The sequence below is a fragment of the Garra rufa genome, chromosome 3, assembly GCF_049309525.1.
Source record: "Garra rufa chromosome 3, GarRuf1.0, whole genome shotgun sequence".
Lineage (NCBI taxonomy): Eukaryota > Metazoa > Chordata > Actinopteri > Cypriniformes > Cyprinidae > Garra > Garra rufa.
The window spans coordinates 62,061,907-62,081,818 of NC_133363.1; the positions used below are offsets into that span (position 1 = coordinate 62,061,907).

Consider the following 19,912-nt stretch of genomic DNA (forward strand, 5'->3'; position numbering starts at 1 on the left):
TTTCAAATAGATGTATCTCAGCCGAATATTGTTCTATCCTAACAAACCATACATCAATAGAAAGCTTATTTTGTGAGCTTTCATATGACGTATACATCTCAGTTTTGTAAAATTTAACCTTATGACTGGTTTTGTGGTCCAGGGTCACATATATGCATTGATGCACTAGAGATGGGGTTTTAGCAAACCTACTTTTAGGAAAACAAGTTTTATTATAGAATGTAAACATAAACATGAATTATATATTTCTGATTAAATCAATGTTATATCCAGTGGGGTCATGTGGGTAAAGTCAAAAGTCTTGAAATAATGAGTAATTTCATTAACTTTTGTAATATTATAATACAGTACATGACTTACGAACATATCTGTTTATATGCCATGTTCTCCAATCTTAGCAGCTTCATCAACTCTTCTGGTCACTGGTGTGGTTGTGGGATTGAGTGTTTGTCTGTTGGTCTTCATCTCACTGCTGCTGCTGTGGAGATACAAGAACAAAGGTGTGGAGCAGTTTGTAACATTTTGTATGATTAATACAACTGAACAGCAACAAATAGTAGATACAGTTTCTGAATTAAGACTCATGAGAAGATCTAAATGTCAGCTTAAAGAGTCACTGTAATCACTGCAAATACTCTTAAGTGACCATAATGCTCTTTGTTTCTATTATAGATCATCAGCGTAACATTAACCAGACATCAGTCCCAAATCAATCTGCAGAATCTCAACCAGAAAACTCTCTTCTACAGTCTGGTCAGCCTCAGTAACTAATAATTTAAATTGATAGTTACACACACACACAAAATTAATTAGACATGTCATTGCAAATCTAGTTATATAAAAAAAGAAGAAAAAAATGTCTCAGTGATTTCACACTGAAAGTTACTGCAGGGTCCACATTTTTGACAACAGCTTTTTTTTTTTGTCAGAATATATTTTTGAGCTATTCCTTAGTATAACTGTATAAAACTGCTAAAAAATTTTGTTTTCTGTCCAGCAGGTGCTGATCATGTTTATGATGACGTGATTACAGTGAAACGTAGAGATAAAGGTTGAGTCATAAACCTTATTATAAAAACAATCTACACATGTAGTATACAAAACCCACAATCATTCAATCAAGTTGGCTTGACTTTTTTTTCTTTTCACTTCATACAGTGAAAGTCAATGGGGTCCAACTTTGTTTGGACAACAGCATTCTTAATTTTAAATGTTTTTATTCTCTCTTCAAGAGGTTTAAATTTTACCTATTATCCTCAAAATGCTTGTTTGCTGTTCAGCAGGTTCTGATCATGTTTACGATGATGTGACTGTAAAAAATAAAGGAGATAAAGGTTGAGTCCTAAACCTTTTAAAAAAAAGTGCATCATACAAAATCAACAATTCAATCACGTTGACTTGACCTGTTTTTTTTTTTTTCTCAGATGATCGAGAACCATCAGATGTGACATATTCAGAGGTCACTGTTAAAAAAAAGATGGACAGAGGTTAAAACAAACCCTCTTAACTACACCTATACAATACAATCATCTGTTAAAACATTCATGGATTTCTTCTTATTATTATTATTTTCAGATGATGCCGTTGCCAAAACAAATAATGTGACATACTCAGATCTCGGAAAAAGAGAAAAGAAATGCAAAAACAAAAGTGAGATATTTTTCCCCCCCCCTGAACTACAATATTTTCAGTATGTTCTATATTTTAATCTGATTTATCTTCTGTTTTGCTATTGAAGTTAATATCGCAGAACCCAGCGATTTGACTTATGCACAGATCAATACACAGGACAAAAAGAACACCAAAGTCAAAGGTAAATACACAACGAATGACATCTAAACACAATGATTTATCACATTTAACTTGGATATAATAATTTTATAATATGAAAAAAATAAGCATAAACTGGACTGATGGTGCCAGTTAATGCAACTTAATTTCAAAAACTGTAATAAAAATCACAACACAAGAACTGTCTGAACTGTTGTATGTTTTTTTTTTTTTTAACTGAAATAAGTGATAAAGAGTATTTAAGAGATGCTAAGAGATTAAGGCCCGGTTTCACAGACAGAGCTTAGTTTAAGGCAGGACTAGGCATTCGTTAAATTAGGATATTTAAGCAGCTTTTTATATTTAAAAATGCCTTAGAAATTAACATTACTGGTGTGTGTCTTGATACAAAACAATAGCACTAACATATTTTACATGTCTGTGCAAGTTATTTTCAGTTAAGATAGCTGAAACATGCATTTTAGTCAGCTTAAGCCTTGTTTCTGAAACCGGAGGAATACGATAATAAAAACAGGCCTAGACCGGCTAGAGAATCAGATAACCAAAATGTTTTTTTTTTTTTTTATTATAGGTGCTGGACCTATTGATATTATGATTGAAATGAAATCTAAGCAGAAAGACAGGGGTAAGTGAAGAGATGATCTGACGTGTTGTCATGAGAATGTTACAGATATTGTGAAAAAGTGTGTAAAATAATATAAAATATTTTAACAAAACCTGCTACAAAATAAAATAAAATAAAATGCTCTGATCTCTCTTATCGTGGATTACCAGTTATTAGTTTTGCAGATGCATATTTATAATTCACAGTGTTAGGGGTAAAACATTACAAGTAACGCAAGTTACGTAATAATCTTACTTTTTTAAAATAAACTAGTAAAGTAACACATTACTTTTTAATTGACAAGAAAATATTTGAGTTACTTTTTTATAGTAACGTCAGTTACTCCCCCCCCATTTATTGATTAAAAGCTCTCCTGTCCCCATGTTGAGAGACATTGTGAGTAAGATGTTACTTTAGATCTAGAATAAATGTAAACATGCATTAATTCATCTCACTCACAAAAAAAAAAAAAAAAAAAAACAGGTACAGTATTCCTCAAAATGAATAAAAACAGTGCAATTCAACGCAAACCTGCAATATTTTAAATATGTTAAATAATACAAATACCCTCTATATATTTAATCCCATTTTATTAACCGATGTCTTTGCTGCCAACCTTCGATGATCAAATTAATCCGTACTGATAAGCAAAAATTATACTGAAGATAAACTAACCATTGTTTTCCTTTTTTTTTATTGCTGAAGTGTTGACTCTTCTTCAGTGGTCTACTGTACAGACACGATTTACTTTTCTCTAAGCTTGAGGCTTTTGGTGTGAAAAGGCTTTTACATTTGGCAAATATAAAACTTTTTATATTCAAATCAAAGCAAGCCCTGATTTAAAAAGTAATGCAAAAGTAACATAACATTACTTTCCACAAAAAAGTAACTAAGTAACGTAATTAGTTACTTTTTTAGGGAGTAACTCAATATTGTAATGTATCATATTTATAAATAACTTTCCCCAACACTTTTAATTAATTCCCTGTCTGTTGATCTCTATCAGGGAAGAGCAGTGAGTCTGAGTCTACTTTGTACTCTGAACTGAAGCAGAACACAGATAGAGGTACGAGAAACACATGTCAAGCCTCATCACTATTACAGTCAAACTACTAACCTTAAATAGCAAATGCACCACTACAGATATTAGCATTGTTTTTCATTTGTGCTCATCAGATGTTGATGCTGGAGTTGGTGTTGCAACTTACCCTAAACCCACTAGGAAGAATAAAACACGTAAGAATTCTGTTACAGTTGAGCAAAAATAACAATCACTGACAATAATCTCACAATTTGCACTTGGCATTTATGTTTTCATTTGTGTTCTTCAGAAGCTGATGCTGACGCTGGTGATGCAACTTACGCTCAACCTATCAGGAAGAAGAACAAAACACGTAAGAATCCTTTAACAGTTGTGCAACAATAACAATCACTGACAATTTGCATACAGTATGTCATTTGTGTTTTCATTTGTGTTCTTCAGAAGCTGATGCTGAAGTTGGTGATGCAATTTATGCTCAACCTCTTAAGAACAAGAACAAAACACGTACGAATTCTGTAATAGTTTTACAACAATTACAATTACTGACAATAGTCTAACAAGTTGCACTTGTTCATGTGAATTGTGGCATTTAAGCATTCTTTTCCATTTTAAACCTGCTTTAAGTGATCAGTTCAGTTGTTTGTGATGATCAGAGGGTCATGATCTTATTACTTTAAAATGTCAACATAATGCATCTTTTGTCTGTATTATTTGTTTAAAGGTCCCTGAGTGCACTGAAGACAACAGACGGCAAAAAGAGATTCACACCAGCAGACACCGCAAGGCTTGCATTGCTTAAGAAATGAATTTGAGTAAGCTGCTTATGCACATGCTTGATTTAAATACTTTAAAGATACATATGCGCTGTATTATCTGTACACATATTATGCAAGCAAAACAAATGTATTTATAATATACAGTACATTTTCTAAGTGAAACTTCCCTAGAAATTATTACATTATTCTGTTCATGCTGCACAGCAGTCAAATAAATAGTGTAATTGGGCACTAGTTGAAGTTAAATACAGTGTGTTCTTTGTCTTATTAAATAATGCCTGTGCCATCTTGAAGTCATTAAGATAATTTTTCTTAAATGCATATATTTTTATGTATTTCATATGCTTTTTTTATTTATTTTTTTGCTGTGGTTAATGAAGTGTAATAAGATTTAAATTTGACAGTGCCTTGCAAAAGTATTCATACCCTTAATTTTTTTCACGTTTTGTTGCAGCATTACGTTGAACTGCTTTAAATTACTTTTTTTTCCACATCAATCTACATCTCATACACCATAATGACAAAGCACAAAACAGGTTTGTAACAACTTTGCAAATTTATTAGAAATAAAAAACTGAAAATATCCTGTTGCATAAGTATTCATACCCTTTTCTGGGACATTCAAAATTTAGCTCAGGAGCATTCATATTGCTTCTAGATGTTACTACACTTGGAGTGGAGTTAAACTGTGGCAAATTCATTTGAATGAGTCTGATTTAGAAAGGCACACACCTCTCAGAAAAGGTCAAACAGCTGAAAATGCATATCAGAGAAAAAACCAAGTCCTGAGGTCAAGATAACTGCCTGTAGAGCTCAGTGACAGACTTGTGTTAAGGCAATGATTTAGGGAAGAGTTCAGAAAAAAAATCTGCTGCATTGAAGGTTGACAGAAGCATTCTCCATAATGGAAGACGATTGGAACAACTAGGACTCTAGAAAATGTCTGCCAGCCCCCATCCAAGATGACAGAGCTTGAGAAGTGAAAAGGTGAGGCAAAGAAGGGCAGATAATTGCCAAATGCAGATGTGCAAAGCTTGTCACATCAGACCCAAAAAGACTTGAGGCTGTAAAGGTGCTTCAACTATGTACTGAGTTAAGGATATGAATACATGCAATGTACTTATTTCAGTGTTTTATTTTTAATAAATTTGTAAAATTTGCAAATCTGGTTTTTGCTTTGTCATTATTATGGTGTATGGAGAGTAACTTGCTGTGGGGAAAAACTCATTTAAAGCAGTTTAACATAATGCTGCAACAGAACAAAACGTGAAAAAATGCTGCCCAAAAACATGCAGCTTGTGTGACAGATGGAAATATCAGTAACATACATAAAGAAATTATTCGTTTGATACAAAATGAGTTGTTTAAGCAAATATGTAAAATAAATTGCATTTATATTCTCAATTGTTTGCATGTATGTTTTTATAAGGTTTGTGTTTGATTTAAAGTATTAATTATGCAAACTGTGTAAATAAAGCTTTGTATAAACTTTACTTACTGTGTTGTGTTTCAATCGGTTAATGAACAGTTCTACATTGTGGTCTTCATAACCACTTGAACAGTCTAAAACAGGAACTAAGTCACATAAGTAAATGTAAGAGGTCGGGTGCTAAAGTGGTGTAGGGTGTTAGCCAAAAAAATAAAATAAAAATGTGAGCAGTGAGTTAACCTCAGTCAGAAAATGTCTAGCAAATAGTAGCCTATCTTTCAAATTAAAAGATGGGGGTTGTTTAAATCTAAAACTCCTAAACAAATTTACAAAACAAACAAAAAATAAATCTACCAACCAATTTAGGTAAACAGTACATTTATGCAGTGTTTTAGTTGGATTTAATTGGTCTTATTAGAAAGAAAATATTTATGAGGCAACGGTCAGTTTCACCCAATACTGGATCTTTCCTTGTCCACTCTCTCACCTGTTCTGCTGTGATCAAGGTGATATCGGCATTCTCCAGCATAAGAACTCTTTCTTCCTGCTCTATGGAAGACTCCATTGGCAAAGGTAACCGACTTAAAGCATCTGCATTCCCGTGGTCTTTGCCAGCCTTGTAAATGATGTTGTACTCATAGGCTCTTAGGGTCACAGCCCATCGTTGGATTCTAGGAGAGGACATTTGGGGAACCGCCTTTAATTCGTTAAATAAAGACAATAAGGGTTTATGGTCTGTAACGATGGTAAATTTCCGACCATACAAATACTTGTGAAAACGCTGTAGGCCGAACATGATAGCCAACCCTTCTTTGTCCAACTGCGAATAATTCCGCTCAGCTCCATTCAGTGTTCTGGACATAAATCCTATGGGTCTTTCACTTCCATCAGGCATCTTATGTGAGAGAACTGCACCTAAGCCATAAGGAGAAGCATCACATGATAAAATTACCTCCTTCAGGAGGTCATAGTGGACCAAAACCTGTACTGAATCGATCATTTTTTTCGACTGAACAAAAGCAGCCTCTTGTTCCCCGCCCCAGTTCCATTTTGCATCTTTCCGTAACAGCTTGTGCACAGGGGCTAACACAGTAGAAAGGTTGGGCAAGAACTTATTATAGTAATTTAAAAGTCCTAAATAAGCCTTCAATTCTGTCACATTCTTTGGGGAGGGAGCCTTTTGAATAGCAGTCACCTTTTCTGGTGCGGGATGAAGGCCAGTCTCATCCACTTTATGACCCAGGAACATTACCTCTTTTTCCATGAAAGTACATTTACTTCGTTTCAACCGTAGTCCTGCTTCCTGCAATCTATCCAGCACTCTATCAAGGGTTTGAAGATGCTCTTCATCGTTATGACCAGTAACGAGGATATCATCAAGAAAAACTGCCACATGTGGAAGGCCTTGCAGTATTCCCTCAATGGTCCGTTGAAAGATTGCAGGACTGGAAGAGACTCCAAAAGGTAAAACACGGTAAGTAAACAGCCCTTTATGGGTATTCACGGTCACATATTTCCTGGACTCTGTATCTAATGCAATCTGGTGATAAGCATGGCTCATATCCAAATTTGTAAACTTTTGTCCACCTGACAAAGTTGCAAACAAATCCTCAATCCGAGGAATCGGATACTGTTCCAACTTGGAGACTCTATTCACTGTTAGTTTATAGTCCCCACACAGACGTACGGTATTATCAGATTTAAGTACAGGTACAACAGGGGCAGCCCATTCAGAATGTTTAACCGGTTCTATAATGTGTTCTCTTAACAGACGTTCAATTTCAGCTTCCACCTTTGCTTTCATTGCATAAGGAACCGGTCGGGCTTTGAAAAACCTTGGGACTGCCTCCTTATCCACATAAATCTTCGCTGGTGGACCCTTCAATTCCCCCAACTCCTCCTTAAACAATTCTACATGTTGAATGAGGACTTCAGGCAAAGTTAATGTATCCACCCTTTGAATCCTGTGTAGGGCCTCCCATTCCATGCCCAATTCCTTGATCCATCCTCTGCCCAATAAATTGGGTCCCGTTCCAGGTACTACCACAACTGGTAACTCTTTCGCTGTTCCCTTGTATGTGACTTGTACCTGTGCAGAACCCAACACTGTTAGAACTTGGCCTGTATAGGTTTTTAAATTCAAAGAACAGGTCTTTAATTCTGGAATTCGATCTTTGTCCCACAATTTGGAAAAGTTGGACCTGTTCATTACAGTCACACCACAGCCAGTATCTACTTCAAAATGTGCATTTGACTCATTAACAGCCAATGTGATAGTCAGTGGAGCTACTTTTGGAATTTCTGTTTCTTGCAAACTGTACACAGTATAAATACCTTCTTCGTCAGATGCAGATGCATTTTTTTCATCTCTACTCACGTAATGCACTCTCTGTCCTTCTCTTTTATGTCTTCCTCCCCCTTGGAAGTTTGATTCCCCAAGGGATGTTTTTGACCTACATACTTTCATTATATGTCCTTGTTTCCCACATTTATGACATTTCTGAGAAGCAAATCTACATTCATTAGCCAAATGTTGCCAACTTCCACATCTGTAACATGCTTTACTTTGACCTTCATTTTGCTGTACTGACGTTTTATGCACTCTCATTGAAAAGGATGTTTCCGGGCGTTGAGCTTGCAAATCTTTGACATCTTTATTGGCTGTTTCCATGGCTTGGGCTATTTTCAATGACTTCTCAAATGTTAAATCCGTCTCTGCCAATAGTCTACGTTGAATACGGTCATCATTTATGCCACATACTAGTCTATCTCGAAGCATTTCTGTCAGTTTTTCTCCATAATTACAATCATGAGCCAATTTCCTCAATACTGCCACATATTCAAGCACCGTTTCCACCTCTTCTCTTGATCTTGAATTGAATTTAAATCGTTGTACAATTTCACTGGGCTTTGGGTTGAAATGCTCTTTAAGTAATTCTACTAATTCCTCAAATGTCTTCGCTCCTGGTTTAACTGGACTTAATAAATTCCTCAGTAGACTGTATGTTTGACTTCCAACAGAGCTCAACAAAATAGCTTTCTGCTTAGTTGCTTCTGTAATCTCATTTGCCTCAAAGAAATGTTGCAAAATTTCACAATATTCTTCCCAAGACTGAGATTGCCCGTCAAATGGTGAGATTGTTCCTACCATATTAGCCATCTTCTTTTCCAAAGTTCCTACTCATAGGGATCCAGTTTCTTGATGTTCAAGATGTTTCTTCAGCCTCCAGAAAACTCCTTAATCTTCCAAGCATTTTTATCCTCGTCGCCAAAAGATGTAATAACGTGAGAGAGACAAAGATCTGGTTAAGCTGGCATTTACTTCACTCAGTTTGTTTCCAAACAGTACACTTAATCACCTCACAGGTGGATGCCCCATACACACCCTGTGCGTTCTTCTTTGCTGCTTTTAACACAAAACCAAACAGCATTAGCTTGCCCTCTACAGGTCATCACAAACACTACAACTACAACAGCAGTCCAATAGTATCAGCCTTGAGGAAAGATTCAGTCTCTCCTCTGAAAGATCTGCCAAACATGTACACTATTACAATTATTTTTTTTGTTGTTGTCATAAATGCCAATACCAGTCTCTCTGTATGGCTCTGCACTCGGATAGATCTTTTGAGTGACGATTTAGTAGAACCGCCCATTATTGTGGTTTCAACTAGGTCCTTTAGCCAAGCATAAATCACTTTTCTTCCAGAGTGAGCGTTCAAATTGATTTTGTTTTGTAACTGAGGAACATGTCTGGAAGAGGAAAAGGCGGTAAAGGACTTGGTAAAGGAGGCGCTAAGCGTCACCGAAAGGTTCTTCGTGATAACATCCAGGGAATCACTAAACCCGCTATTCGTCGTCTTGCTCGTCGTGGCGGAGTCAAGCGTATTTCTGGTCTGATCTACGAGGAAACACGCGGTGTGTTGAAGGTGTTTCTGGAGAACGTTATTCGTGATGCTGTGACCTACACTGAACACGCTAAAAGAAAGACTGTTACCGCTATGGATGTTGTTTATGCGCTGAAACGACAGGGACGCACTCTGTACGGATTCGGAGGTTAAGTGATTGAAACCCAAACACCCAACGGCTCTTTTAAGAGCCACCCACCTTTTCACACAAAGAAGTTTCCTAGTGAAATATTTCCTTTTGTGGAGTTATAAATCTATTGTAGTTGTCCACATGTGTGGATAATTCATTCTATATTTGTCTACAGAGTAACAAAAGTCATACAAGTAATATAAATCTAACAGTAAAAACACATCTTAAACACCAACGTAATATAGTCATCCCAGTCTGTCATTATTTTATTTTTTTTTTTTGTTACTGAGTGATAGTTATATTACCAATAAGCACTACCTATTTAATTGTCTATTAGTACAAAAACTTCTAATTGTTTAAATTTTTCCAGTTTGGAAAGTACTTTTCTGAAGCTGAGTCCTGGCGAAAGGACAAGACGTGGATACAGTTTCCATTTAAAAACAATGCATCTGATGGATCAAATTTGACAGTGAACGAGCAGGATCAACTGATTGATTTAAGCACTGACAGTACATACAGAAATATATACGAGACATGCCCTCTCGCCCAGTTCTGGATCTCCTGCCTGAAAGACTTTCCTCAACTCGCTACAAAGGCAATGATGAGCATTTTGCCTTTTGCCACAACCTATCTTTGTGAAAGTGCGTTCTCCTCCCTCTCCTACCTGAAAAGCAAATATCGTGCTAAACTGCAGCCTGAGTCTGACATGATACTCTGCCTTGCAACATCGATATCCCCCAGAATAGACAGCCTTTGTGTGATTCACCAGGGTCAGTCATCTCATTAAAGATGTCTTAAAGTTAAAACTGAAGGTCAGGTACTGTAAATATAATTGGACAGACACTAGACGGTAATATTAACATGTAAAGTTATGTAAATGTATAATTATCCTGATAGTAATATTAAATGTAAAGTTCTATTAAAATTCTACGAAATTCGTGTAAATGTATAATTGTCCACCTGACTGTAAAATTAAATGTAAAGTTCTATTAATTAACTGTGTAAGGAAAATGCATGAAACTGTAAATAATTAAGACAACTGTGAACAACTTAATAAATTGTCATTTTAATTGCACAATATTTTTGTTATAAAGCATAAATCTTTTTGAAAGATTTGAAAATATATGAAAATATACAGACAATGAGGTTTGTACAACAACAACATAGTTCTAACTGTCTTAAAATAATATAACTAGCGTAATATGATTGGTTTCTATTAATATCGGAGGCTATGTTTCACACATTTTATATCAGGGGGTCCCTACCCCATGTCTCTATCACCAAAGGGGTCCTTGACTGGAAAAACGTTGAAGACCCCTGGTTTAAAATATTTCGTTTTACATCGTTCTAAAATATGCGGTAAAGTCAAACAAAGGAACTGGATCGAACGGGGGATGGTAATTGTACATGAGGCGATGGGAGGGATTTAGAACTTCAAGCCCCTGATTGGCTTAATTCTGACCAATGAAATCATTCTGTGGGTTCGTCCATGAAGATACAGCAATCACAGACCGTCGTTTTCCCTTTTAAAATTAGCATAGGGCAGTGTATAAAAGCTATGTTTTCCGACAGGACATTATTTAGTTTATTGCTAATTCTGAAAAACGCATCATGCCTGAACCAGCAAAGTCTGCGCCCAAGAAGGGCTCAAAGAAGGCCGTCACTAAGACCGCCGGTAAGGGAGGAAAGAAGCGCAGAAAGTCCAGGAAGGAGAGCTATGCTATCTACGTGTATAAAGTCCTGAAGCAGGTTCATCCTGACACTGGAATCTCTTCTAAGGCGATGGGGATCATGAACTCTTTCGTCAACGACATCTTCGAGCGCATCGCCGGTGAATCGTCTCGTCTCGCTCACTACAACAAGCGCTCCACCATCACATCGAGAGAGATCCAGACCGCTGTGCGTCTGCTGCTGCCCGGTGAACTGGCCAAACACGCCGTGTCTGAGGGCACAAAGGCGGTCACCAAATACACCAGCTCCAAGTAAAACTTCAGTTGATCTGATCAACAAACCCAAAGGCTCTTTTAAGAGCCACCCATATTTTCCATTTAAAAGAGCTTTTGATACTTTATAACTGTATTTCATTTTAATCGTTTCCTTTTCTGCATATTATAGTTGTGTATCTGTCTTTATTTTACATTGTGGCATTTGAAATTCTCAAATGCAACAACAAAACATATTTAATGTTATGAGATTATTTTATAGAAATGTTTTTTTTTTTTTTTTTCAGTTGATGGCCAAGAGACTGTAAACCCTTCATTTTAGACAAGGGGAGAAGTGACTGGGGTAGCGCCCATAGTGTCTTCGCTGTGTCTCCGTAGGACTGTTTTTCAACCTTTTTTGAGTCGAAGGCACATTTTTAATTGAAGAAAATCACAAGGCACACCAGCAATCGAAACCTAGCCTATATTAACAATATACAGCCATTCTTATTGAAGTGTCTAGAACAGGAATCAAATAAACACAAAGAAAAAAGCATTTTATGATCTTTCATATTTCTTCTTTTAAATAAAAAATGCAATTAACAATATACAGTCATTCTTATCAAAGTGTCTTGAATAGGAATCAAATAAACACAATGATCTTTCATATTTCTACATACTCAGTGTGAAAACTGGGCCTAACTTTACATGATTTCTTTCTAACTTTCTGTTCATATTTCGTATGCTGTAAGGTGTGTACTAGTACTCCAGTATTTTAGATTAAGCGTTTTAGAATGTCCTGAAACCGTGCTTTGAACTAAGCGCTGGCTGTATTTCTTAATACCCGAGTCCAAGTTCAAAATAAAGCTCTATGAACCGCTCCATTGTGAACATTTGGAGCTGTATGAATCACTGCAAGCTGTAAAGTAAATAGGAAGCGTTTGTCCGAACTCAGCTGGTTTTGCGAGGGAACCCAAAAAAAACGTAAAATATATTATTTACCACCACCCCATTTTTTTTTTCTACCCACCCCATTTTTTTTCCACCACCCTGATATTTTTTTTTTCACCACCCAATTTTTTTTTTACCCACCCCTACATTTTTTCCACCACCATGACCTTTTAGGGGCGCCCTAGCTTTCTTCAAATTCAACCAAATGTTTTCAATTTAAATTAAACCTGGAGACTGAACAGGCCACTCAAGTACATTCAATGACTGATCCCTGAACCAAGCATAAGCACATTTTGGATGTATACTTTGGGATGATTGTCCTGTAGGAAAGTCCACTGTTCATCAACTTCATTCTTTCCACCAAAAGGATCACAATTCTTGCCAAATTGTGTGTATGTGTAATTGTATGTATGTGTAACAGCACAAGCTAATGATCTTTTCTAATAGAGTTTCTAAAGTCTTAATTATGTTTTAGGACAATTTTGTCCCCCACCATACAAATAAGTGACTAAAAAAACAATGTTGAACAGGGGTTGAATAATTATGACATGTTATTAAAAAAATCCTAACTCAAACATATTACATTATATGTTGATATAATCAAATTTTTTATTATGCCAGTAATCATTTATAGATGCATTTTTTATAAAGTCCTGGCTCTTCAGAAAAAGGTTGAGTAATTTTGATTGCAACTGTATTTGACAACCATCTTAACCTGCTTGCCCTAGGTGCTTTGCACCTACATCACATTCTGTGCCATGTAAACTTTTCTGAAAACAGTTCCTGCAGATATACATTCATCTTACCCCCAATTCATTACTTAGGAGTTTCTTCCAATATGTTGTGAATCGTAAACAATGATCCCATTATCTACCTGCTTCAGTATTTTCTCCTCTTTATGTCCGTCTTCAGTATTTCTGGTCTCTGATAACAGTCTTTTACAGACTAAATATAAAAATAATATAACATTTTCACACATATTACATTTCGGAAAATCAATGCATAGGGCAGTCCATATGGTTGAGCCCTGTAACAGGTGATAAATATCCGTATGATCTACCTCCTTTGTCGCGGACTGATGACCCGACAATACTTCTATTTATCTACAATATTGTCCAAACTTGAGCTGAATTCCTAAAGTAATTTTGTTTTATGCTACTCTGTTTGCTGTGCAATGTCTGTTTGCTTCTCTACAATGTCGCCTACTATTTTAAATGTGCTCAAGCCCTTTAAATTTGAACGAAGTCTGATTAGCTTTGTGTTTTATCGTTCATCAGCTGTAAAATAAAATTGTTCGGAAAGTGATCCCAAGGATACCTTTGCCCTATATCGTTATCGCTATTTTCGTGGTGGGAATCTTTATAGTTATAGTTATCGTTATCATTCTTTGTGTGAAGAGGCCTTTACTTTCATTTCTTTGTTTTTTTCCCACCAAGGCCACACACGATATCCATTTTGTTCAATGGCATTGTTTACGTTCAGTGCCGCTGCGATGATGGACTACCAGATTGATGACGTAACGTGAAAACACTCTACAACTATTCTTTCTTTAATTATACAAATAACACATTAAATGGTCTAAAAGTGTATAAAACTGTTTCAAAGTCCAGTAGTGTAGGTATTTACAAACATTAACCATGTCAATTATCACATCCTGCTCCATGCATGAAACACAAACCACAGATCAGATTTCAGCTGAGTATTGTACAATCTTCTTAAAACCCCTCTCATAAATGTTTTGTTGAATTACAAAGGAAAGCAATATCTTATTGTTTCTTACTCTGAACTAAGAGAATAACAATTTCTTTATTTCAATTATATATGCTGAGAATTACACATCCTTTATCCGTCCACCAGAAAGGACATCAGGTACTTAGAGTAGGTATTTTATGCAAGTTAATAACATTTAGTAAATAACCAGTAAACTTTCATAAATTATGAACCTATAATTTGTTTTACGTAATCATTATCACTCGAATCTTATGGATCAGTACCTGGATAGGTATAGACCCTGACATAAGACAATCTACATAAATATGTAAAAATGATTGGTATAGAAAATGTGGCAGATTTTAATAAGCAACATCAAATAACATGTTCAGTACAAATAACATGCCTGGTAAACCAGATAGTAAATGCAATATTCATTATTGACCACTGCTACTAAAACTAGTCAATACACGTATCCACTTTAATGATTCTGTATTTTCGAAGTTGAAAATGTAAACCAAATTAAACAATGTTGTTATGCAACGTCTCACTTTTACTTTCAAATAACGGATTTACTCAACATTAATCATCAAAAGTACACGTCCAGAGTTGTTTAGCCATTCGAATCATAGGGGAGAAAAACCCTCACTTAATAACTACGTAAACCAGAGCTCTTTAAATGAAAATATAGGCGGCTCTGAAAAGAGCCTCTGGGTTCGCTGATCAGATGAAACTTTATTTCGAGCTGGTGTATTTGGTGACCGCCTTTGTGCCCTCAGACACGGCGTGTTTGGCCAGTTCACCGGGCAGCAGCAGACGCACAGCGGTCTGGATCTCTCTCGATGTGATGGTGGAGCGCTTGTTGTAGTGAGCGAGACGAGACGATTCACCGGCAATGCGCTCGAAGATGTCGTTGACGAAAGAGTTCATGATCCCCATCGCCTTGGAAGAGATTCCAGTATCAGGATGAACCTGCTTCAGGACTTTATACACGTAGATAGCATAGCTCTCCTTCCTGGACTTTCTGCGCTTCTTTCCTCCTTTACCGGTGGTCTTAGTGACGGCCTTCTTTGAGCCCTTCTTAGGCGCAGACTTTGCTGGTTCAGGCATGATGCTACGTGTCAATGCACGAGAATAAAGTCTTCTTTGTAACATGCGTATGATTTATGCAGTGCCCTATGCTAATTTTAAAAGGGAAAACGGCGGTCTGTGATTGCATATCTCCATTGACCAACCCACAGAACGATTTCATTGGCCACAATTAAGCCAATCAGAGACTTTGAAATGTAAGTCCCTCCCATCGCCTGTTAGGCAAGTACCATCCCCCATTAGCTTCCGTTTCTTTGTTTAAATTTCCCGCGTTTTTTCCCTGAACAATATAATGAGTGAACAAGTTTGGTCAAAATGTCAAATAAAACGTATCATTAAAATATAACTACAAAGTCTATTGTTCCATTTTACTTCAACGTTAAGAAAAAAAAATATATATAATCCTTTAAGATCTTAGTTAATAACATCATGGTTAAACAATGGCAACAAACACTAAAAACGAAAGCAAATGGCTTTACTATACAAATGAATCCTTCTGAATACAGCCACTACAAATAAACTAAAGCTTTTCCATTCAGAAATGTGTTCTTTGTGTGAAAAGGTGGGTGGCTCTTAAAAGAGCCGTTGGGTGTTTGGGTTTCAATCGTTTAACCTCCGAATCCGTACAGAGTGCGTCCCTGTCGTTTCAGAGCATACACAACATCCATAGCGGTAACGGTCTTTCTTTTAGCGTGTTCAGTGTAGGTCACAGCATCACGAATAACGTTCTCCAGAAACACCTTCAACACACCGCGTGTTTCCTCGTAGATCAGACCAGAAATACGCTTGACTCCGCCACGACGAGCAAGACGACGAATAGCGGGTTTAGTGATTCCCTGGATGTTATCACGAAGAACCTTTCGGTGACGCTTAGCGCCTCCTTTCCCAAGTCCTTTACCGCCTTTTCCTCTTCCAGACATAATGAACTTTGCTCTTCAACTCACACTGACTGAAGAATAATTGAAAAATTCAGAAGAAGGGTACCTTATACTTCGCTAAAGGACCTAGGTGAAACTACACTCATGGGCGGGTTCTACTAAGCGTCACCCTTCACGTCTAATCCGAGTCCAGTCTTCCAATGCTTGATTGCAGAAATAAACGGGGTTGAAATGTTTTAATATATGATTTAATTAAATATACTGACATTGATTTTTAGTAAATTATACACGTTTTCCAATCAACTAAAATTATAAAACAATCCATCTTTGTCTATCACATTATTTAAAAAAATGGTTTAGTAATAATGGAAAGGAAAAGACGTGACGTATGGCCAAGTATGGTGTCCCATACTTGTAATTTGTAGTCTGCATTCAACCCATTCAGGTGCGCGCACACACACACCCGGAAAAGTGGGCAGTCATTTTGCTATTGCTGCGGCGCCTGGGGAGCAGTTTGGGGGTACGGTGCCTTGCTGAAGAGTCTTTCCCTCAGTCGTGATATTGAGGATGGATCATAATATCCACCTACAATCCCTGTCGGACCGGAGACTCCAACCCACAACCTTTGGGTAACAAGTCCGTCTCTAATCTCTAGGCCACGACTGACTTTATATACATTACATAATAAACAACTTCGGTGTAATACTACACTTCAATTGGATTACAGGAAATCATCTTTCATGGAAATACTGAGGTGGCTCTTAAAAGAGCCTTTGGGGTTTGTGTTACTGAAACAGATGATTTAAGCGCGCTCTCCGCGAATGCGGCGGGCCAGCTGGATGTCTTTGGGCATGATGGTCACTCTCTTGGCATGGATGGCACACAAGTTGGTGTCCTCAAACAGACCGACCAAATAGGCCTCACTAGATTCCTGCAGGGCCATAACAGCTGAGCTCTGGAAACGCAGATCAGTCTTGAAATCTTGAGCGATTTCTCTCACCAGACGTTGGAAGGGCAGTTTGCGAATCAGCAGCTCAGTGGATTTCTGATAACGGCGGATTTCTCTCAAAGCCACGGTACCGGGCCTGTAACGATGAGGCTTCTTAACACCACCGGTGGCGGGTGCACTCTTACGAGCGGCTTTAGTAGCCAGCTGTTTTCTCGGAGCTTTGCCTCCGGTGGATTTACGAGCGGTTTGCTTGGTTCTTGCCATTGCGTAGAACTAGTGTTACTGTTGCTAATAACAACAAAACGAATAAACGTTTGCAAGCAAACAGATTTATTTATAGAGAGGGCTGGCATGCGCCCATTGGACGGTGTAGCGTCAAGCCATTTGATTGGTTATTGTCTGGCGTCTCGACATAATAGCTGGCCAATGGCTGTGCGTCTCATGATTTCAAACCGTTTATGGTTCCCACCCATTTGCCCTTTGTTTCGCTTTGTTTAGACGAAACGACAAATTAAATTAGCAAAATAGATAACTCCGTTTTTAAAAATCTTTACCAATCGTTTTTTTCCTACATTCCTAGTATCAATTAAACCGCAGTTCGGCTGTTTAGATAAAATAATTAAATAATTAATCTATTAATCTATAATATATAATTAAACTATTAATCTATAATCTATTAAATAATACATAACGCAATTAAAACATGGTTTATGAAAAATAACAAAAACTCAGTTAACGTTAACCGTTTTAGCAATTGAACTCTTGAAATATAGACTTAAACAGTACAGTTGTATATTTCATTTCCTGGTTTTACATCTATATAATATATATATATATATATATATATATTTTTTCCCCACCGTTCATTACGAACTTTATGCAGTGGGACTGCATGGATATATACACATTTTATAAGGGACCATATATAATGCATGAAAGAAATCACTCTCACATTGAAAAAATGGGTGGCTCTTAAAAGAGCCTTTGGTTTGAAGACGATGTCAGTTTATTTGGTTTTGGCTGGCTTCTCAGTTTTCTTGGGCAACAGCACGGCCTGAATGTTGGGCAGCACTCCGCCCTGAGCGATGGTCACTCCACCCAGAAGCTTGTTCAACTCCTCGTCGTTGCGCACCGCCAGCTGTAGGTGACGGGGAATAATACGGGTTTTCTTGTTGTCCCGAGCGGCGTTTCCAGCCAACTCCAGGATCTCAGCAGTCAGATACTCGAGCACAGCGGCCAAATACACTGGAGCTCCAGCACCAACGCGCTCAGCATAGTTGCCTTTGCGAAGAAGTCTGTGAACACGACCGACGGGGAACTGCAATCCAGCTCTGGAGGAGCGAGTCTTGGCCTTAGCGCGGACTTTTCCACCGGTTTTCCCTCTTCCACTCATAGCTTTACACTGTTCCTTGACTTAACAGAGAAACAATACATCTTGCCAGCAATTGTGATATGTCTTTTAAAGGAAAGGGTGTCAGTCTCCTATTGGCTAGAGTGTGAGCAAATTCTTAACCAATCAGTGAATCTCCATTCAAACTCCAAACCCAACCCTCTTTCTGCTACAGACTGTCACACATGGTGTTGTAGTAGTAGTATTTAATGATGCCTTACATTTTTTTTGTTTTAATTTATTTCATATCTACCAATGGCATTTTCAATTTATGTTTAATTAAGTTTAGTTTTATAATAATTGTTCTAATTTGCCACATGTACTTTCTATGAAGAGAATATCTATATATTTATATATATGTTCTATATAAACTTAGTTTGCTCTTAATAATAATATGGGATTAAAAGCGGGCAAAGTCTTAAACATTCTCATATCTATATTAATGTCTTTGTGCATCAGATAACAAAAGAAATGCTCTTTTTTATGAATTAGTGAGTGGCTCTTAGAAGAGCCGTTTTGTTAAAAAACACAAAAAAAACAGTTTACTTCTTTTTGGCCGCCGTCTTTTTAGGCTTGGCTGCTTTAGGTTTCGCCGTTTTAGGTTGGGCTGTTTTGGCCTTTTTAGGGCTTTTAGTTGCTTTCTTAGGAGTCGCTGGTTTCTTTGCTTTTTTAGGGCTCTTTGTTGCCTTTTTAGGGCTCTTCGTTGCCTTTTTAACAGCGGGTTTCTTGGCCTTCTTCGGAGATTTCTTAGCGGCGGGCTTCTTCGCTGCTGCGGTTTTGGGTTTCTTAGCGGCGGCAGGTTTCTTGGCTGCGGGCTTCTTGGTTTTAGGAGCGGCTTTCTTGGCGGGTTTTGCCTTGGTCTCGGCTTGTTTCTTGTTGAGCTTGAACGAGCCGGAAGCGCCGGTTCCTTTGGTCTGGACCAGAGTGCCTTTAGTCACCAAACTCTTAACGGCGATCTTGACGCGGGAGTTGTTCTTCTCCACATCGTAGCCACCGGCAGCGAGCGCTTTCTTCAGGGCAGCGAGAGACACGCCGCTCCTCTCCTTAGATGCGGACACAGCCTTGACGATGAGCTCGCCGACGCTTGGGCCCGCAGTCTTGCGTTTAACAGCTGATTTCTTCTTGGCCGCGGTTTCTGCCATGATTTCTGGATTCAGACTCAAATCGACTGATCGTCAACAATGAGCCACTGTTGGACTGCGCTGCGCGTTTAACCACAGCATGAGAACCGCGCAGACTCAACCTGCTCTGCTCAGCGTCTGTGCTCCTGCATGAGCGGCTAATACTTGTGTTTTCTCCACTCTTATCTGGAGCAAAACTGAAGTGGTAAAATTGTTTGCTGGAGT

At 37.6% G+C, this 19,912-nt stretch overlaps 3 protein-coding genes and 1 pseudogene across 3 annotated transcripts; 1 reads left to right on the forward strand and 3 right to left on the reverse strand.

The window, feature by feature from the left end:
- Window positions 1-18,569, reverse strand: part of LOC141331425 (uncharacterized) — a 126,699-nt pseudogene extending 108,130 nt beyond the window's left edge.
- On the forward strand, window positions 11,289-11,664 carry LOC141331435 (histone H2B-like). Its single transcript, XM_073836487.1, has one exon. It carries the CDS (start codon window positions 11,289-11,291, stop codon window positions 11,661-11,663), a length of 375 nt encoding a protein of 124 aa, XP_073692588.1. The 3' UTR covers window position 11,664.
- LOC141331437 (histone H2B-like) lies at window positions 14,708-15,370 on the reverse strand. The gene has a single exon (XM_073836489.1). It carries the CDS (start codon window positions 15,368-15,370, stop codon window positions 14,996-14,998), a length of 375 nt encoding a protein of 124 aa, XP_073692590.1. The 3' UTR covers window positions 14,708-14,995.
- Window positions 18,570-19,108: 539 nt separating the features above from the next.
- On the reverse strand, window positions 19,109-19,708 carry LOC141331429 (histone H1.2-like). The gene has a single exon (XM_073836481.1). The coding sequence runs from the start codon at window positions 19,706-19,708 to the stop codon at window positions 19,109-19,111; it is 600 nt and encodes a 199-aa protein (XP_073692582.1).
- Window positions 19,709-19,912: the final 204 nt, after the last annotated feature.

Bases quoted from the DNA above. Each gene is read 5' to 3' on its own strand.
- LOC141331429 (XM_073836481.1), bottom strand. From the start codon at position 19,708: ATGGCAGAAACCGCGGCCAAGAAGAAATCAGCTGTTAAACGCAAGACT.
- LOC141331437 (XM_073836489.1), bottom strand. From the start codon at position 15,370: ATGCCTGAACCAGCAAAGTCTGCGCCTAAGAAGGGCTCAAAGAAGGCC.
- LOC141331435 (XM_073836487.1), top strand. From the start codon at position 11,289: ATGCCTGAACCAGCAAAGTCTGCGCCCAAGAAGGGCTCAAAGAAGGCC.